General features: G+C 43.2%; 1 protein-coding gene across 3 annotated transcripts in view; it reads right to left on the bottom strand.

The window, feature by feature from the left end:
- Positions 1-21,323, bottom strand: part of STARD13 (StAR related lipid transfer domain containing 13) — a 188,948-nt gene that overhangs the window by 15,921 nt on the left and 151,704 nt on the right. For 2 of the 3 annotated variants that reach the window (XM_030818543.1, XM_030818544.1), the window contains exons 5-7: positions 11,005-12,365; positions 9,439-9,612; positions 8,156-8,315 (exon numbers count right to left, since the gene is read on the bottom strand). In XM_030818543.1, coding sequence (XP_030674403.1) covers positions 8,156-8,315; positions 9,439-9,612; positions 11,005-12,365 — 1,695 coding nt within the window. Of the gene's footprint in view, positions 1-4,013; positions 4,920-8,155; positions 8,316-9,438; positions 9,613-11,004; positions 12,366-21,323 lie in introns of those variants that run through there. The other variant, XM_030818545.1, reaches the window with a different exon arrangement.

The raw sequence follows: 21,323 nt of genomic DNA, 5'->3' as shown, positions 1-21,323 counted from the left end.
ATGAGTGAGGCAGAGCAGAGCCCGGCAAGAATGAAGATCCTGCAATGGTTGGGCAGGTTAAGTTCTAGGCCCTCTAGAGGAACGTCCTGTGCTGGACTTAGCCGCTATCCAAAAAGGAATTGAACTTTTCTGGGCACCCTGGCTTAGAGTGAAATAATATGTCTGCTATTTTTTAAATGCCTATAGGGAGTTGATTTGCTTCAACCCTCAATTTCCACAGCTGTCATTCCCCAGTGGCTCATGGATTGGCCCACTTCTGCAAAGCAAGGTAGAACCTTCCTGAGTGGCTGGTCAGGTAGACAGTGGCCACTAGTGTCAGCCACTGCTCTTCCTCCCTATACCTGGAGGAATGCCTAATATAGGTCGTCTTACGGATGGCTCTGTGTGCCGGGCCGGCCTCCACCCAAGTTCGGGTATGTGACAAAGGCTTTCCTGATTGTTGCAACAAATGGAGAGCAGTCCTCATTCTTTTAAATCGTGGTAACAGCAAGGGAAGGATTCCAAGCCATTAGAGCATGCTCAGGTTTTTGTATATGTCAGCTGAATGGATCACAGGGGAAATTATACACTGCTACTTTTTGTGGCCATAAAAACAGAATTCTTAGTAATATTTCTTTGCATTCCAAGGCTTATCGCTCTAATCCCACACATCAGGATATTCAGGCTGATAATATTGTCACTTAAAATATGAGTTACTTTGTTTTTTATTCTTAAAGTTTGGAATATCTAGAAAATGCACAGTTTTGCCATACTTAGGTGATTCGCCACAAAGGATCTAGACAATATTTATCTTCCTTCAACTGGCAACAACTCCAAATTTCATCAAAGGGCATGGAAAGAAAGCATGTACTGTCAAAAGAGAAAAAAATTCAAGATGTCAGGTGAGTGATTACTGGGGTGAGATCCATCTCCGATTTGTTTACATCTTCTGCTTTTCTGATTCTGGAAGGAGGCCCGGGACTGTGCATGCCACAGGGCTGGCTGTGCTGTACGAGAGTTCTCAGAATCGAGATGCCCTGAAGGTAAACACTTCAGCGTGACTCACAAATATTTATCCTCATATGAGCAGGTATTATTCCATTTGAGAAGAATTCCTATTTTTTTTTTAACAGCAGAGAAATAGCGATCAGGATCTATAAAAAGAATAAAGCAGACAGTGTTTCTGTTTAAATTGTCGAGCACGTTCCTCTTTTGTCCCCCGTGTCTTGCGGGCTGTTTCTGTGCGTGCACACACACATCCCAGAGATGCTATCTTTGTATTGTTCGGTTTCCAAATTTCTTTCTCATTTCAGCAAATATTGTTATTTTAATTATTTTAGACATGTCTGGAGCTCTCCAGCTGTGGGCTCTGAGCTGCTTGTTCTGACTGAGATCTTAGGATGTCTAGAGGGTTGTCAGGGATTTATCTGTGCTGCCTCAAATTCTGACAATAGCCTTCCTGCCCTGCCCTTGTCTTCTAGGGGACATGGGAAATATAGACATATATATGTATTTTGGTTTCTGTGGATTTTTGTTGGAAGTACAGCAGGAAAATTTTCTTTCGTAAACCTGATAACGAAAAGGTGGTCTCAAATCAGATTCCAGTTATAGTAGCTGAAGATGGCAAAAGGGAAAGATGGAAAGAATCTCTCTTCAAAGCTATTGATGAACTGATGATTGAGCTAACCCTGGAATCGTTCTATTTCCTGACTTTTTTTTTTTTTTTGAGACGGAGTCTCGCTCTGTCACCCAGGCTGGAGTGCAGTGGCGCATTCAAGTGATTCTCCTGCCTCAGCCTACTAAGTAGCTGGGATTACAGGCGCCTACCACCATATCCAGCTAATTTTTATATTTTTTAGTAGAGACAGGATTTTGCCACATTGTCCAGGCTGGTCTTGAACTCCTGACCTCAAGTGATCCACCCACCTCGGCCTCCCAAAGTGCTGGCATTACAGGTGTGAGCCACCATGGCTGGCCTATTTCCTGACTTTTTGTTTGTGTTTTGTGAGACCATGAATTTCCTTTCATTTAAGCCATTTTGGGATGGGGCTTCCAGTGGTTGCTGTGGAAAGCCACTGGGCACAGTGAGTAGAAGATGGTCTTCCTAAGGCATGGAGAGATCCTGAGACCAGAAGAAGAGCTTCCCCTCTTGATCCTCATAGAAAAACATGGTGACGGCAACAAGTGGTTTCCAATAATCATTTCTTCTTCAGAAAGTTTTGGCTGAGCATGGTGGCTCACGCCTGTAATCCCAGCACTTTGGGAGGCCGAGGTGGTTGGATTGTCTGAGGTCAGGAGTTTGAGACCAGCCTGGCCAACATGGCAAAACCTCGTCTCTACTAACAAATACAAAAATTAGCCAGGCGTGGTGGTGGGTGCCTGTAATCCTAGCTACTCAGAAGGCTGAGGTGGGAGAATGTCTTGAACCTGGGAGGCAGAGGTTGCAGTGAGCTGAGATTGTGCCACTGCACTCCAGTCTGGGCAACAGAGCCAGATTCCATCACAAAAAAAAAAAAAAAAATTTTCCAAAGCAAGGATTTGATCTGAATTTTTGACAACAGATAGTTTTCCACATAAAAAATGGAGAACTGAAGAAACCTGTTGTTCATCTTTTTTTTTTTTTTTTTTTTTTTTTGAGACAGAGTCTTACTCTGTCTACCAGGGCTGGAGTGCAGTGGCATGATCTCAGCTCACTACAACCTCTATCTCCTGGGTTCAAGTGATTCTCCCACCACAGCCTCCCGAGTAGCTAGGATTACAGGTGCACACCACCATGCCCAACTAATTTTTTTTTTTTTTTAAACAAAGTCTCGCTCTTATCCCCCAGGTTGGAGTGCGATGGCACGATTGCAGCTCACTGCAACCTCTGCCTCCTGGGTTCAAGCAATTCTCCTGCCTCAGCCCTCTGAGTAGCTGGGATTACAGGCACCCGCCACCATGCCTGGCTAACTTTCGTATTTTTAGTAGAGACAGGGTTTTACCATGTTGGCCAGGCTGGTCTAGAACTCCTGACCTCAGGTGATTCACCAGCCTCGGACTCCCAAAGTGCTGGGATTACAGGCGTGAGCCACTGCGCCCGGCCTAATTTTTGTATTTTTTAGCAGAGATGGTGTTTCACCATGTTGGCCAGGCTGGCCTTGAACTCCTGACCTCAAGTGATCTGCCCGCCTCGGCCTCCCAAAATGTTGGGATTATAAGTGTGAGCCACCGTACCTGCCCTGTTGCTCATCCTTCTGATCACAGTAGATGGGCAGGCAACAGCCCCAGCTCCCTCAGCTTCATTATGAGGAAGATCCCATAATGTTTTTCCTTCACTTTTGTGTCTGTCACCCACGGGCAGGCAGCCTGGGCTGTCACACAGGGTCTCACACACTTAGTTTAATGCTCTGCTGTCTTGGTTTTGAAATTCTCGATGACTTATGAACAAGCAATCCCACATTTTCTCTTTTCACTGGCCCACAAATGGCATAACAGGTCCTGCTGTCATCTCCTGTTAAAGCTCAGCCCAGCCACCCTCTTGAGAAAGAGCAGAATGGCCGTCAGCAATGCGGAGTTCATTTTATAAGCATCTCTCTTGTATGTGATCTCTCATTTCCTTTTGAAGATAAAAGGGGAGTGATGAGTGTCCCCTTGGTCTAGTTTTCCTGTCTTCTCTCTTTTGTTTTTCACCTAAAAATCTGGCTATAAAAAAGCAAGGACTCAGCTGGGCACGGTGGCTCATGCCTGTAATCCCAGCACTTAGGGAGGACGAGGCAGGTGGATCACCTGAGGTCAGGAGTTCAAGACCAGCCTGGCCAACATGGTGAAACCCTATCTCTATTAAAAATACAAAAATTAGCTGGGTATGGTGGTGCATGCCTGTAAATCCCAGCTACTCGGGAGGCCGAGGCAGGAGAATCACTTGAACCCGGGAGGTGGAGGTTGCAGTGAGCTGAGATCGTGCCTCTGCACTCCAGCCTGGGTGACAGAGGAAGACTCCATCTCAAAAAAAAAAAAAAAGCAAGGACTCAAGGATAATTTCACTGGATAGCTGCAGAGCACTGCTCACTTTATCTGAGGCAGGCAACAGGAAAAGTGACAAACAGGCAGCGGGGCCAGGGACACGTGTACTGAGTACTAAGAGTCTCCCCAGCATGATTAGGCTTTTAAAACTTATTGCTCTATTAGGAGGAGAGGCTGAGCATGAGTGGTGCATTAGAATTCAAATTCCATCTGAATAATATTAAATCTCCCTCTTGGCATCCTGTTTATGCTAATCTTTTTCGGGACTTAATGATGTTTATCAGGACTTCCATTTCCTCTTCTTTAGAAATGTGCTCAGCTAATGAAGGAAGGTTGGTTTTCTTCAGAAAGAGAAAGATTCATAAGAAGAGTATGCGGCGGATTCTTATTTTGAGCATTGCAGGTTCAGCCTCTCACTGCAATGACTTCATATTCATCAGGAATAGGTATAACCTATTCTGTGCACAGTTGATTTAGGGCAGAAATAAAAGCTCAGACAACAAAGCAAGGCTCGTCTCACACACTACTATGTCTGAATACAAATGGTTCATAATTGAAGGCTAAACCTCCTCATCTCACCCACAGCCAGCTGCAAGGGCAAACATGGACACTCTGTTGTATCATATAGAAACTGCTGTGCGTGCGGGAGTGTGGAAGGCAAAAGGCTGGCAATGTTTCAGGCTCTGTGGGGCAGGGTCAACTGCAATGTGTGCTTATATGCCAGGCGAGTGTGTGGCATGGGGAGAAGGGGCCATCGCACTGCAGGAAGCCTCCTGCCTGAGACTCGGGGCAATGCCTTGGGAGAGTATGGGGTGGTGCTTTCTATTAAAATGTGGCATAGAAGGGGGATATTTGCGGATGTTCTCGTCTTCTGCAGCTTTGAGGCTGAGATCTCCAGGCCTTGGGCAGACTGGAATCTTTTCAATTCCACGGAAGTGCTGTTGGTGAAGAAAGAACATTCGTTTGGTGTTGCTCTCCTTCCTTTTCACTCTTTTCCCCTCGCTTTTCTAATTGATTCGTTTTACCAGCTCTTGCTTGCTCTGAAATCTCCAGAAAAGCCAGGTTTTGATTCCTTATGTTTCTCTAGTTCTCCTCTTTTCCTTCTTATTACCACCTTCCTTTTTCAAAGGAGCCAGAGAGGTGGTCTCTGCGTGCTTCCCACACCACGTTGACAAGGAAAGGGAGGGACATTCCAAGGCTGGAAACCCTGCCAGGACTGGGCGCATTATAAGGTGGTGACTGGCTGTGGTGAAAGTCCCTTCGATGTCCTACAGATTCTCCCATGTGACTGACACAAGAGATGCGTGACTCTATTCATTTTAATTACATTTAGAATCAGTATTTATGTCTTGAAATGAGTCTTCTTCCTCCAAGCCTTTGCCGGCACACTGTTTTTCATCTTGGCGTTCTCCCAGATTTAAAAAATTGACCTGAGATGGACACAGGGGTGGAAGAGGTTTTGGTGCCCTGTGTCTTTCTCTCTACTGATAAGGCTTTTGCTTCTAAAGAGAGACTGGCCCCACTAACAGCAATGATATTGGCACTGCACATTATTCAGAAGCTACGGCGGGGGGGGCAGGAATGGTTTATAGCCTACACTAAAGACTCAGCTCTGAATGGAATAGTGGAATTACATTTCATTTATTTATACCCACTCTTGTTCAAGAAAGAATTTAAGGGGACTTACAGTAATCTATAAAATATAATAAGATACAATTAAATTAAAGATAAAAGATAAGAAAATTACAGCAAAAGGAAAATAAAGACAGAAAAGGGTGGATGAAACTAGGAATAAGGTTGATGCATAAAATTAATGCCAAAAAATTACACAGATTTACTACTACAGACAGAACACATATTTGGCTCCAGGCTTTCTAGCAGCCAATACAGTGAGGAAAACACACCCAAATGAATGAGTTTGGTGTCCATAGTATTAAAAAACAGGCCAGTTATCCAAAAGAAACACGATGCTTTCAGATGCTGCAGCCAGAGAAAAAAGTTTTTTCTCCCCTTGTCACAGAAACCACATTACATGACTTAACAACCAGCATCGACTACAAAATCTTGACACTGAATTAATTCATCAATGAGTTGTATGGGCCACTCCTCAATGCTAGAGATGGCATCACCCCAAAGTCCATGGCGGAAAAGCCATTATAATAAGCAGCCGCAGAGTACAGTGGTTAGGAACTCGGACTGTGGGGTTAGATTTACAAGCAAGTGTTGGCTCCACCATAGTGAACTGGGGATAACACCATTCAAGGGTGGATGTGGGATTAAATGAGGCAATTAATGCAGAACACATAATACAATTGCTTGAAACATGCCAGGTGGTCAAGAGAGGTTATTTTTATTGAACTAGTGACATAGATAAGTTGCACTTCCTTTAGGCATTCCTGAACACTGTTTTCTCTTAATGGAGCTTTTGCTGATAAGCATTAGCTGGCCATGCACTTGGAGCAAAATATTCTCTGTGCTTTGTAAAGGGCAAAGCCAAAGTCTCTAAGAGTGCCAAGAGGGAGGTGAGTTTGATACGTACCCTTACAGAAACTGAGATGCTTGGAAAAACATGTGTCTTAACAAAATACAATCTTGGGCCTGTACCCACAAACCAACAGCAAACGTACAATTGAGGCCACAAAGTTCTATGCCAAATGACATGGTTGCAATACTTTCAGCATTGGAATAGAGACTAGAGTGGGCTCCCCCAAATATTCACCAGAGCCCACCTCTCTAAAAACTTTTCTCAGTAAAACACCTCTAGGACATTAACTTTGAATAATGTGTATTCTTAGTAAAACCTCTAAGATTAAAAAAAAATTAAAATGTATGCTTAAGTAACCAGATTCATTGGCTGATTCTACTGGGATGTGATTCACAAGTCAATTCACGTTGGGGCATCTGCCAAAGAAGAGAACCCTAGAAAAGTAGCCTGTCACCCTGATTTCTGGGGAATAAGAGGCAAGCTATTAAGGCCATTTCTCAAAACTAAACAGCCATCATCACAACAACGACAGCAGCCATCCCACCCTCCGCGATGACATCCAAATACGGAAAAATGTTATGTGCAGATTCTCTAAATTAAAAGTGAGGAGGGACAAAGGGGAACACACATTCAGTTCAGTCAAAGACAACTTCAAATGAAGAAGTTACTTCTATTTTTCTGCACTGAAAATTGATTTCTGGTTCACCAAGGGACCAGCCTGATTCTCAGTGTGGTCTCAGTTTTGGAGACTCTACAAGCATCACTAGCCAGCTCATTTCTGCCCACTGAGTCCAAGGACCAGGGTAAATCAAAAAAAAGTACAAATAATCCTAGGTTGGTGCAGATTCTCTGCATGGCATCAAAAAGTATGATGAACAGAGACTATTACAGAATAGCTGCCTGGAAATACACCCACTATTCGGGGTTGCAATTTATCAATCAAGAACACAACTTTTATTTTGGACAGAATGTCTAAGAAGCTAATGGGTGTTAATTTGGAGGAGCAAAGCCTTTGTTTTGTAAACTACAGGACGGACAGCACTCTGGATTTAATCACAGTCCACCATTATGGTGGGCCTCAACAGTCTCGGAGGCAGAAAATCTCTGAATATTTTGTTTAGCTTGAGCGTTGAATCAACTCTATAAAATGAGGGGATATTTGACTTAGCTGATACTTTTGTTCATATTTTACTTGCACATTTTTAAAAGATGTAAATAAATCTGTCTTTGATTTAAGTTTTCCTGGTCGTGATGCTGCTTCAAAGGAAAAAAAAAAAGAATTAATAAAAGGAGGCATGAAAAACCTAATGCTTTTTCAAAAATAATAGGAATAAAAGAACAGTGTGAAATCAATGGTGGCAATGAAAATAATAGTTACAAAGGAAATGCAGTACATAGCTTAACTCTAGTTTTTAGGGATTGCAAATTAGACATCACAGGAACAAACTATTAACATCAACTTTCTGCAGTCACTCCAGGTCATCATTTAAGTTGCCAATGAGGAAACATCCTCAAATAGGACGTGTCTTGTTCAAATTAAATATTGCCACATAAAGGTCACAATGCCTTTTATTTTTGGTAAGGCATGTCTTGCCTGATATTGGGCAGATCTGACTCAGTCTGACATCCCATCAATCCAGTCCCATGGTTGGGGGTGGTGGGGCAGCAGCGGGGCGGTTACAGCCCTACCTGATCGAGGCAGTTGCTGCGTAGATATCTCAGTGCTTGCTGAATACTTTGAGGCAGGGGCTGTCCCGTTCTTTGGACGTGGACTATGAGAGGAACGCCAAAGACAGCCTTGTCTTTGTAGTCGGGAACTTTCATCCTCTTCATGAACTTTGGAACTGACCTAGAATTCACAGAAACCAGGTCATGCAAGCCCCCTGGGGCACACTGTGGGGAGAGGCTCTGGAAGCAAGCATGAGGGAAGCCAAGCTTTTGTTGGAATACCCAACAGATGCGGGGTGAACTCAACATTCTCTCTGCATTAATCACAGGACACGGCTGTGCTCTGTGCGGCCCTTGCCTGCGTGCTATCTCTAGCTACTAAACAGCGTGAGTCACGTTACCAGAATGTATTTGTAGCTCTGTTTTCAGGTCAAGTGGACAACTTTCCGATTTAATTGTGATAGACTTATTTCTTAAGTGCTGAACACTTAAAAGTTTCCAACAAAACAAAACAAATTTAAAAATTACAAGAGGAAGAAGAAATCTGGCTGGGGTTGGAGGAAAAGAAAGGGAGAAAAGAAGAACAATATTTCTTGGCTCTATCCTTACTTTTCTAGAGCTAGTTGTAGTTTTTAATACACAAGCATATATTGATTTGACCATGAATTTATGACCTTCTAAAATATTTTATAAAAGCCCCATTGATTTTTTTATGTGCATAATATAAAACATAGAAGAACTACTGACACATTTTGTGTTTTTTCAAATCCACCAAATCATCTATAATAGGTCCACATTCAAGTTCTAACATATGCTTCTGTCAATTCCTTATTACAAGGTTTATTGCATATTCTTGTTTTTATTTGCCAATGAAATAAAAGCAGAAATGTATTTGAAGAATTAAATGCTCTTTGAATGAATCAATGCTCTAAGCGGTAAGCTTTGCATCAGGCCAGAAGGTACAAGTGACAGCTGTTTCTGTGCAAACTGCCAGGATTAATTTATGGCAAGTTTATTTTTATTTCCTCTGTTCACAATTAAGCATCCTTTACTTGTCTTTTTTTCCTTTCTTGGAGCCTGACTGCCTTCCTTGGAAACCAACTGAGAGCTACAAATAGAGCAATGTTTCCTGTAGGGTCCGTCGCATCGAGGCTACAGCAGAGCTCATGCCTTATGTCCAGGAGAACATCAGTGAAGGCAGTGAATGGGTTCTTCAGAAATCATAAAGTAAACATGGAAGCTTTTGCAATCACACACTTAGCTCTAGAGCCAAGGACCCCCTCCTAGGTGAATGTGCTACGCACCATGTCCAGCCGTGCTTGTTGGACATGGAGTGCTTCTCCATGATGGCCGTGAGGCGAAGCAGCGAGAAGCGCTGGAGCAGGCTCAGCTGGTTGGCCGTCTGGCTGCTGATGTGGGGTGATGCTGGGGCCGGCCGGGGCTGGTGCGACAGCTGGAAACTGTTCCATCGGAGTCGCCTTTACCAGAGAGACCATCAGAGAAGCCAGTCACAAAGTGCACTTGGTAGCGGGAAACACGGGTACACGCAGCTAATCAAGATAGCATCCGAGCAAAGAAAATCGCAAAGCAAACGGAACAGAAGACACAAGTGTGCAGAACAAACATAGGACATGATTTTTCCAAGTCAGATAAATCTGGAAAAAGTCTTATTATCCATTTTATTAGGGGTTTAAATAAATGATAGAGGAAATATTATGTTTGTTTATTCCAAATTTGTTCCCAAAGTGTTGAGAGCAGCTGAGACTGTGTGAGTGAGTGTGTGTGTGTGAAAGACAGAGAAAGAGAGAGAAACAGAAAGAGAGGAAAGAGATGGAGACAGGGAGATATAGATAGAACCAGAGAGAGCAGACAGAGAGATAGAAAAAAGAGAGACAGACATAGATGGACAGATGGAGAGATGAGACAAAGATAGAGATACAGAGGCAGAGGATGGAGAGACAGAGATAGAAAGATATAGACAGAGAGAGCAAGAGACAGAGAGAGGGAAGACAGAGATAGAGCAATATAGACAGGACAGACAGAGGTAGAGCGATATAGACAGAGAGAAAGAGAGAGATACAGACAGGGAGCAAGAAACAGAGACAGAGACAGAGAGAGAGAGAGAGAGAGAGAGAGAGCTGTTGAATGTCTAGGGCTGTAGAAAATTTTCTCATTGTCTTCCATGTGTCTACACTCTAACTCTTGCTCAGTATTGAGATGGAGCCTGAAGATGAGAGGTACAGAGGTGACACATCACTGAGTCCCAAGACACACCCTTGCCTCAACCAGAAACCCAGCAGCACACACAGTGGTATTGTTTCTACCAGTTTGGGCCTCCCAGGGCCATTTTTCTATGGTGCTTCTGAAACGGTCTTTGTAGGTCAGCTTTTATGTACTTTGTAATTGGCACTTTAAAGCAAAAACAAACTTGCAGAGTACACATCTCAGACCTCAGACATTTCTTATGGGAGCAAAAAAAGTGTAAAATTTGGGGAAGAGACATTTTGATGAATGCATCACAGGAAGGTCAGGGGAAGAGTTGGTGCCTAGGAACTGGGTCTTGGTTATCCAGGATTCCCTGCATATGGTGCCCGGTATAATGCTTTGCACATAAGAAGCTCAAAATATTTTTGGATAAAACTAAGATCAAAATAAAGGATAAGCACAAATAAATATGAGTTAACATGGATTCAATCACCATGATACCTGTACAGAAGTCATACTTCTGTTCAAATAATTCCTAATCACATAAATCACTTAGAACAGAGTCAGGCATTTAGTAAGTACTCTGTATATGTTTGTTAAAAAATAAACAGACACAATTACTATGAAATGGATGAAAAATCATTTCACAAATGCATGCCACCTACCTGTTTGGCCTGGTGAGAGAGGCCCCTACACCAGAATCCCTCCTGTCTCTGACCCCAGGAGGCTCAGATTCATTAAGAGATGTTACATCTCTTTCCACATCACTGGGTGTCGTCCGACCTTCTGAGACAGAGTTCCCTTCAAAATCTAAGGTGATCTGATTAGGAGATGGAAAGGGGGATAAGCCAGGTTCCCCGACCAACGTATCATGAGTTTGCAGTTCAGGCAAGACATCTTTGGACCAGTCATCCACTACCTCCTGGAGCCCATTGACATGCTGCAGAATGTCATCCAAGTGAGGGAAAAGGTCATCTTTCTCCAAGTCCAAAAGATCTCCTGTGCTGGCATATAGATGGGAGCCAGGGACATTGTCATAGATACTGACTCGGCTGGCTCTGTGACAGGACGCCATGAGCCGGGGCTCCCTGGCACCAGGGACCTGCTCTCTGCCCAGGGAGATGCTACCGGTCCTCCAGTTAACCCCATTGCTACTATCTGTGGGAGAGAGGCTTTCAATAGAAAGTGCCTTGGGGAATGTTCCTGGCTTGTGATCCTTGGGGATATGCACCACCAAATTCTCTTGGGAGTGAAACTCATGCATACGGCTTTGGTCCCCTGCATCCGGCAGTGCTGTCCCCGCCAGCACATCCAGGTCCTCCAAGTACATGCCCCCGCGCTTGTTGGCCTCGTGGCACTTGCGTTCCTTCAGGCAGGGCGTGCTCACCCCGCTGCTGCTGTGCTCCGATGGGCTGCTCTCGCCACTCGACTCGCCAGAGCATGGGAGCCCTTTTCTGCAGGCAGGGGGCGGCGAATTCCGGAGATCTCCATTTGGTATTTGGATGCACTGCATGGCCTTAAAGGACTCTGGCTCCTGCTGCAACATGGGCCCGCTGATCACCAGGCCACCTGTCCGCCCTGACCCCTTATGCCTCCCATGGGCTCCCTTCCCTCGGAGTGTTTCCATGCGTTTCAAAAATGATTTGGCCCTAGCCCTCGTGGGCTTCTCATTCTTGGGGTGGAAGGGGTGGTTGAGGACGTCTCTGGGGCACTGCGGGAGGCTGCTGCTGACCAGTGGGGCATCCAGCATGACCGGGCTGTCTGTACAGCACTGGCCTGGCTGGCTGCGACTGTCGCTGCCTCCGCTGCTTTCGCTGTGAATGGAGCAGACCTCAGGCTCGCTCAGGTCTGTGAGGACGCTCTCACTGCTGGTCGTGTTCCTCATCCCCGTGCCACCCGGTGACCCATTTCTGTCTCCTCGAGGGAGCAGTGTGTAGAGGTCGTCCACACGAGACCACCTGCGACTGGTTCTTTGGAAAGTCCATTTGTTGCTGATACAAAGATCTTCCTCATCGGAGTCGTCACCCTGCAGAACACCAAGGAAAATGCTCATTAGCAGACAGCGTGGCTGAGGCAGGAACTCTGGGTGCGCTGAGGGCAGCCCTGTGTGGTCCTCCACCTCCCTCCCCTCTGTCCTCCCATGCACAGGTGTGAGCTGCTTGGGCACCTCTAAGCTGTCCTTCCACCACTTGCACTGTCTTGTACATACCCTTCCTCCCAGTGGCCAGAAGATTCTTCTCAACTTGCCAAGCTTTCTTCCTTCCCATTTTCAAAGAGGTTTTGAATGCTTCCTTCCTTCCTCTCTAAGAAGTTTTCCCTGACTGATTATAAAGAAGGTATAATTACATCAGACTAGACGGTCTAAATATAAAGCACCTGCAGTCTTCTTTTTCACAAAGGAACTCAATTCTGCCATAAAAGGCACTTACTTCTTTCCAGAAACCTCTTCACTGAGCCCCGGGGACCATAGTTCCAGCTTGCCTCTTCTGAATCTCAACTTCAGTATATCTCAAAGCTGACACTCCTTATTTTAGTCCCCTGCACTTGATTCTTATCGTGTATTCCCTGGATAAGGTAACAGCAAAATGACCCACTGAATTTCTTTAAGTAGGGATGAGGGAGGCATTCTGGAGTTCGCTATTTGTGATCCAATCCGGCTACTCTGCATGAGCAGTCTTCTTCTGTTGAATCAACTCCGAGTCAGAATGCCGTTGGCAGGACGCACACATCTGTGTGGCTGCAGTGGGTCCCTGCGGCTTGGCACTGTCTTACACCCTGCGCCTCACACATTGACTCTAGGTGTCTGGTTTCTGCCTGAATTTGCAGCCCCTGAGAGAGCAGCATCTGCATTCCCTGAGGTCAGAGATGGCCTGGTTTAGCTTTGCATAGCCTTGGGTCCAGCACAGACCTTGACCTGGAGCATATCATTTCCTTCTGAAATAAAATGAATCATCAGATCCTGCTCCTCACCAAGCACATCACCAAACCTAATTCTGAACTGATTTTGAAATCTGTTCCCTCATTCGTAATTTCACTCTCATTCTCTTAGTGTAGGCCTTGCCACCTCTCTCTGGATCTGTTACAGTAAAAATGTGGGAGAAACCCTGTCTCCAGCATCTTCCCCATCGAAATAGCTTTCCACAGTGTAGTCCAAATAGAATCATATGTTTTTGTTTTTTTGTTTTGTTTTTAGCTTAGAAGCCTTCTGCTTGAGAGACTCCACTCTCAGTTGTCACAGGTAAAGTCATCAAGACATCAAGAGCCGGGCCTGCTGTAGTGAGCCGTGATGGCACCACTGCACCCCAGCCACAGCAACAAAGTGAGACCCTATCTCAAAAAAATAAAAAAGAGCAGAACCTGTGTTTCTCTGTTTCATTATTCATATAAACATATTTATTCATATGTATAGCCTCTCCAATGCCAAGGACATAATAATTGCTTATTTTTTGTGAATTGAATTAAATTTATTTTACTCTACTTGGGTGTTCAGTTTTAAGACCTGGTTCCAAGTGTCAGTGATACCAGTTCAGAGCTAGGTGACTGTCCACAGGCTACTTACCCTCTCTAAAGTAAGTTTCTGTCACTTTTAAGATTGAAGCGGGTCTTGCCTCATAGGTTTGCTGAAGGGAATAAAGAAGGTAGTGCATGCAGCAGTCCCTCGCTGAGAGGTATTTGCTTATTTGTATCTTTCGACGTTTGTTCAATTGCCTACCAATCTTTTTATGTATCTAGCATCCACTTTACCTCCCTTTAACCTTGCAGTGTATTGTTTTTAAGGAAACATAAGCAGATGCACAGTTAATCATTGTGGGGATCTTCCTATTCTTGTTTCTTCCTTTAAAATCTAGTTTCTCTGTAGGTTTGACTAAATGACAAACTTGAACATTCGAGTTTAAAGTGAAAGCAAGTACAAAGCCAAGGTACAGAAAAGAATTCTATGGCTTAGAAGTCAGGTGCGGTGGCTGATATGCTTTGGTTGTGTTCCCACCAAAATCTAATCTTGAATTGTAGCTCTCATAATTCCCATATGTTGATGTGTTATGGGAGGGACTCGGTGGGAGATAACTGAATCGTGGGGGTGGTTCCCCCATGCTGTTCTTGTGGTAGTGAATAAGTCTCATGAGATCTGATGGTTTTATAAGGGGAAACCCCTTTTGCTCGGCTCTCATTCTCTCTTGTCTGCCGCCATGTAAGATGTACCTTTGGCCTTCCACCATGATTGTGAGACCTGCCTACATGAAACTGTGAGTCCATTAAACCTCTTTTTACTTATAAATAACCCAGTCTCAGGTATGTCTTTCTCAGCAGCGTGAAAAATGGACTAATACAGTGGCTCACGCCTGTAGTCTCAGTTACTTGGGAGTCTGAGGTGGAAGGGTCTTTCGAGTCCAGGAGTTTGAGTCCAGCCTGGGCAACATATCAAGACCCTGTCTCTTAAAAAAAGGAAACAAAAAGAAACAAAAAAGAATTCTACAGCTTGAGACCACAGTGAAAAATGAGCTTTGAGTTTCAAAAAAGTTGTATAAAGCTCTGATGAAAGAGTTTAGAAAGTTATAATTGTACAAGTGGAAAAAGGGCAAGACTCCAGAATGATGACTCAAAATATACTTTCCTACTAGTACTTTCTACTCCCTCTTTTCCTGTGATTGATATAATAAAAACTGACACATGAGGGTCATTTATACACAAGGTGCCAGGATAGGCTGAACGTTGAACTTATTGGATTTTTGTATTGCATTTTAGGAAGCTAGTGAGAAGTTGATATTAAATAAGGACTGTGAAAAAGCCCTTTTAGCAGACAGTTTTTGAGAAGACAAAAAAAAAAAAAGGATATGACTTTAAAGAAAATACAGATATTTTAAAACAGAAACTACAACATTTAGTGTTGGCCCCAACTACCTCTCTCAAACCTGGTTATGATGCCAGCACACCACATACTAGTTGGATAGGGACTCCTTTATTTAGGTTAAGAACACATGCCAAGCTGGGCACTGTGGCCTGGCAAGGGAAAGCCTGGCCCTGTCTGCTGGTCTCTAAGAGCTTATTATACTCACTTTGGCCAACAGGAAGATATTTACAGCCCAACTAAGGCATGTGAAAAAGTGGCAAACTCCTAGGAAAAAACGAAAACAGCTCAGGGAAATTTTGCAGTATTTAGGTTGTTTGAACCAAAGCAAACAAACAAAAACCAAAGCAATAGAAAACAAAATGCAACAAAGAAGAAAAACGACCATTCTTCTTTGGCACCCTGTGCCTACAATGACCATGGTATGTCCCAAAGGGTATTGAAATGGTTGTGTCTGTTTCTTCCACTAATGATGGATATTTCAAACTATTTGATAGTGACATACAACAAAAAATATATTTTCCATCACAACTCAGGGCATGCATACAGACTATACTAAAGCAAAAAAAAAAAAGTTATGCTTAAGTAATTATCCTTGTTTGTTTGTATTCTGATACTTTTTCGCCTAGTTTAGTCTATTTTATTTTTTTATTTTTTTTTATTTTTTTAAATGTTGTTTTTTTAAAGGTTGTCACTTGACAACCTACAAAGCGGCCATGATCTGCAGTATGAAAAACACATTGCAGTAGAGTTTAAGTTTTTTTTACGCACTTGGGACCCAGCAGAGCATCAGGCACATTTCAGACTCTCCAGTGGTATTTATGGAAGTGTACTGATTGTTTAAAAGAGATTATCAGATTTCATCTGTTTGATAATTTTTTTGAGGCTAACAATAAATAGTTTGTGATTATTTAGAAATGCAAAATGGAAATCTCTAGGAGTCAGATGTGTTTATAAAGAAAAGAATACATCAAACTAACTTTATTCTCCTGTCTCAGAAACCATGGACGTACCAGGGACATGGAACATCAGAATTTCAGCAAGACAACTGAAAATAAGTTCCCATGTTGTGGACAATATGACTCACTAGCTAGATGCTACACAGTGGGGGTCCAATCTTTTGGCTTCCTTGGGCCATATTGGAAGAAGAAGAATTGTCTTGGGCCACACATAAAACACACTAACACTAATGATAGCTGATGAGCTTTAAAAAATGGCCAAAAAAACTCATAATGTTTTAAGAAAGTTTATGAATTTGTGTTGGGGCACATCCAAAGCTGTCCTGGGCCGCATATAGCCCATGAGCCATGGGTTGGACAAGCTTGCTACAGAGAGTTTTGTTAGTAACTGGTTGAGTAACTCCTCTAAAGCGTGTGACTAAAAGACTGTAAATAACTGAAGGAAGCATGTCTCAAGGTTATGATCATTTTAAGGGTTACTTGAAAGGGCCGGAACGCATGTTTTCAAACTGTAAAGATGGTATAAGGCTATTTGCTAAGGGTTCTTTAAGACTCAGATTTCTGAATTGTAAAATGAAAACAATAATAATGCACATCTAGCATGATTTATCAACAGAACCAAATGGGACTCTATGTGACAACACCATATAAACCCTAAAGTGGTAGATGAAACTAGTTATTGTTGTTAGAGAATAGCAATACTGAGAAGTGTGTAGAGCTTAACAGAAGTGAAGGATGACCTGTTAATAAGATAAAATTTCATAAAAGTAAAATATAATGACTCTAACTTCAAAAATCAACTACAAGATGTGCAGGATAAAACAAACATAGTTCAACAGCCCTTCCTGCTATTAGCAGACTTGAGAGTTCTGGCAGATGTAAGCTTAATGTGACTTAACCATGTAATATGGCTACTGAACAAAGACACCAACCTTAGGATGCATGACCAGAGCACAGATCCCAAGACTCAAAAGGTCAGTGCCCACTGCATTCTGCACTCGTCACATATATCAGGAATAATGGGTTCTTTCTAAGTGCCCCACATTTTAAGGGGTACATTTCTAGAGAAGAGTAATCAGAATGGCCAAGGATCTAAGAACCACAACCTCCTGGGGTGGACAACTGAAAGAACTAATAACTTGATTTAGAAATGAGGAACTCTAGACAGTGCTACTCAGAGTGTGGTCAGGGGGCTGCCAGTCCCCAAACTTGGTCTTTAATGAGGTAGATACAGAAATTGAGAGCAAGCATTAAAACCATTTGTCACCATTTGAAAAGTCTGTGCTATCTGAGCTTACAATCAGTGGATTTGTCTCACTAAACAGGGTAGGGACCAGTTTGGGTGTAGTCAAATTCATACGGTGAGTCCCATGAGTGACAGCAGCATGGTACTGGTGTGTGGTCGATCTGATTTACAACAAGTGCCAATTCAAGGTTAGTTTGCTTACCATAACTCAAAGTGTATAATGTACAGAATCCATTGCTTCACAGGTAATTTACATTTATAAATTTATAATTATAAGAATTGGCTAGAGATGAAGAACTGAAGATGAATTTTGGAAATACAGCATCACTTACATCATTTTGAATAAAAGGTGAATGGAATACCCTAAAGTAGTAAGTGAAAAGGAATACCCTAAACTTTTAACTTGCCTTAAAAAACCTTTCTTCACCGGTTTTCCTACGATGACTGGTACTCAAACAAAAGAATTTTAGATATACATTATTACCCATGAGTAGCATTGTTATCAATCCCACTTAACTTAGATAACAAAGAAGAAACTTGTTGTCACATTAAAAATCTTATGGCCAGGCATGGTGGCTCACACCTGTAATCCCAGCACTTTGGAAGGCCGAGGCAAACGGATCACCTGAGATCAGGAGTTTGAGACCAGCCTGACCAACATGGTGAAACCCGTCGCTACTAAAAATACAGAAATTAGCGTTGTATGGTGGTGCATGCCTGCAGTCACAGCTACTCGGGAGGCTGAGGGAGGAGATCGCTTGAACCACAGAGGCAGAGTTTGCAGTGAGCCGAGTTTGCGCCACTGCACTCTAGCCTGGGTGATGGAGTGAGACTGTACCTCAAAAAAAAAATTACATATATCTTATACATTTGCAGTCAAAGTGTTTGTTCAAAGTGTGCATATAGGCGTTTAATTTGAGGGATTTCTGTTTCAAAGTAAACTTTTTGTTCAGTTATGACAGATGAACAACAAAAATGGTAGGAGCACAATTGTGATTCTTTGTATTAATCACATATACGCACACTTTCAATAAAAATCTGAACAGTTTTTGTAATTCTTTTCTATTGATAGCAGCAGGAGGCAGTCAAATGCCTAGGCAAATAGGGGCAGCTTCCTGGTGAAACCCCACCTTCAAGCCAAAGATAGTCTGAAGGCTGAAAGCCAAGCTACAAATCCACAGACTGGATTGAGAACCTCTCTTTCCATTTGGCATGCTTTCCTCTGATTGATCCTCACCCTTCATCTATTTTACATATACCTACCTTTCCCTAATTGGTTTTTTACACTGTCATGCCCACCTTTGATTGGTGTCTTTCTTTTAGCTTTTTTGCACACTCACAAAGCAATCAGCAGGCACTCCCCCATTCTGAGCCTAAAAAAGCCCAGATCCAGCCACACTAGGGGAGAAAACCACCCGACTTCGGGACCACCCTTGCATCCCCTCTCCACTGAGAGCTGTTGTGTCACTCAATAAAATTCTTCTCCACCCTCCTCACCCTTTAATTGTCAGCATAACCGCATTCTTCTTTGATGCGGGACAAGAACCTGGGACCCACTGAACAGTGGGGTCAAAAGGGGTTGTAAGCTGCAGCCCTCCTTTCACTGGCGCCAAGAAGCAGCAGCAGGGCTGGGTCAGCCAGGGAGCCACAGGCCACAGAGCAGGGTGACAGGAACAAAGAAGCAGAGGCCACTGCCAGGCACAGAAGTTTCCGGCTGACGAAGTGGGGCTGAGAAAAATCCTGCATCATTATTTCCTGTTATATTTGTTTTGATTATATTTATCGGTGCTCGCCTTTGTGTCAGTTGAGCCTAACAATAAAACACTAAGGCTTGTATTTTCTATAATTTGTTAAAATTAATATTTCTAATAATTCATTTGTATTGAATTTTACAAAAGTATCTTAGTCTGTGGCAGACTGGAAAAAAATAAAATAAGAAAACCAGTCATTCACCACTGACAGTTGAGAAACTGTTCTAGATTGAGCAAGGGTCTGAAAACGTTTTGTGTATAGGGCTATATCATAAATATTTTAGGTGTATGCACCATAAGGTCTCTCTCTCTCACCTACTCAGCTCTGCCATTGTTGTGAAATGAATGGGCGTAGCTATTGATCCAATAAAACTTTATTTATGAAAGCAGGAGCAGCAGTGTGCTGATTCCTGTTCTGGAGGACAGAGCTAAAGGGCTTCTGAGTGAATGGGGAGATCCATATTCTGTGCTTCACCAGGGAAAAAAGCTAGGATCAGATGGGCCAGTTTAGAAGGAATCAGCTCCTAGCTGATCATATGGAAGGCCTTTCTGGTCTGTAGAGTAAAATAAATTGCCTTGCCATGTGAAGAGCTTGTCATGTTGAGAAGCTTATAATAAACGGTGGCTCAGCAAATTGTGAGGGAGAGGGATGCTCTAAGAAGCAAATCCTGCAGTGAGTGAGTGGGAGGTTGGAAAATAAGACCAAAGATCCTTCCAACTCAAATACCCTACAGTTTTAGGACATTCGCACGTAATTATTTGCAATTCAAGGCTGTTAATACTCTCCGGCCAAGTGAATGATGGACTTTCTCTCATCTGACTGCTCTTTGGAGTTGCCAGGAGGTGTCTCATTTGGTGGGAGATGCGGGAATGTGCAAGGGAGTGGGAAGTAGGGGTGGGGTGGGGGCCGGGCCCCTTGTCAACAGCTGCAGTGCCTGTGAAATGCCAACGGCATCCAGGCCAGGAGGTGCTGGCTGCAAGGTGGCAATTAGTCATGGTTTCTGTGTTGCTTTCCACCTTTGGTCATTATTTCAGAGAGCCTTATTAAAATTATAACTTCAACCAGAACCTTCTTTGGAAGCTGCTCTTTCACTCTTGAGACATATTCCTAGGTAAGAGGAAAGGTAAGAGTCCCATGTGGATATGTGTCCTTCTCTTTCCTCATTTAATAAACAGCCTAATTGGAGTCTTCAGTCTCTGGCTTTTACTTTGAATAGAAGCTGAATCACATAAACACTTTAATCAGGGGATTTCAATGTCATCATGGAGCAGGCACGAATTTTCTAGGTAATAATGAGGAAGAAACATTTTCCCAAGAAAAGCTACTTTGTGTGTGCCTTGGTGTTTTTAATTTAGATGAGTCTCCACTGTTTGGCTTTTTTTTTTTTTTTTTCTAAAAATGAGAACATTCTTCACTGAAATTATATATTCCTCAGAGACAGATGCCAACCAGACATTCCATAAAGAAGGGCTTTTTTTAAAAGATGGAATTTGGCCATATCTTTACACTGGAAACAGGAACCCACACGAATCCACAGCTGCAAAAGGCAACTCATCCATAGTCACATAGAAATTTAGACGTTAACTGCAGCTACGTGGCCTGGCCTGCCTGTTTGGAAGCAGGAATGGGCCACTGGGAATGCCGCAGGAGTGGAGAGGCCGAGCTGCAGGCGGCAGAAGTGCTGGTGTCCTGTCTCCTGAAATGCTCTTGGCTGGGATGCTAGTCTTCCAGTGAGGTGTGCAGCTAAGCTTGAGAATACTCCTCCACCTGACTCTTACAGAGGCAGGGAAGGTCATCTCAAATCCTTAAAGGATCCCTTTTCTCTTCTGCAAAACAGTTAGAAACTGTATTGTGGGAGGGTAGGGGTGATGTCATTTCTCCCAGTGCTTTGGAAGTGGCATTTCATGTATAAGAAAGGTGTATGGCTAGCCAGGCATGAAAAAGCCTTCATCGTCATCATCACCTACTTGTGGACTTTTCACTTTCTTCCTTGTGTCAGTCCACAAAAATCTACAGGATTAAACACAATTGCCATGAAGACAATAAATAAATTGTGGACTTCGGTACAGATGGCAAGAACCATGCCTCTTATAAAAACAATACACGCAGTGAATTGGATGTATTGCTGAGGAAACGTGATACCCTTGCAGGTCTCAGGCCAAGGGCTAGAGGCTCACCTAG

This window comes from Nomascus leucogenys, chromosome 9, assembly GCF_006542625.1.
Source record: "Nomascus leucogenys isolate Asia chromosome 9, Asia_NLE_v1, whole genome shotgun sequence".
NCBI classification, from domain to species: domain Eukaryota; kingdom Metazoa; phylum Chordata; class Mammalia; order Primates; family Hylobatidae; genus Nomascus; species Nomascus leucogenys.
The sequence above is the reverse complement of the archived record's forward strand: the minus strand, read 5'-3'. Positions and strand labels throughout refer to the sequence as shown.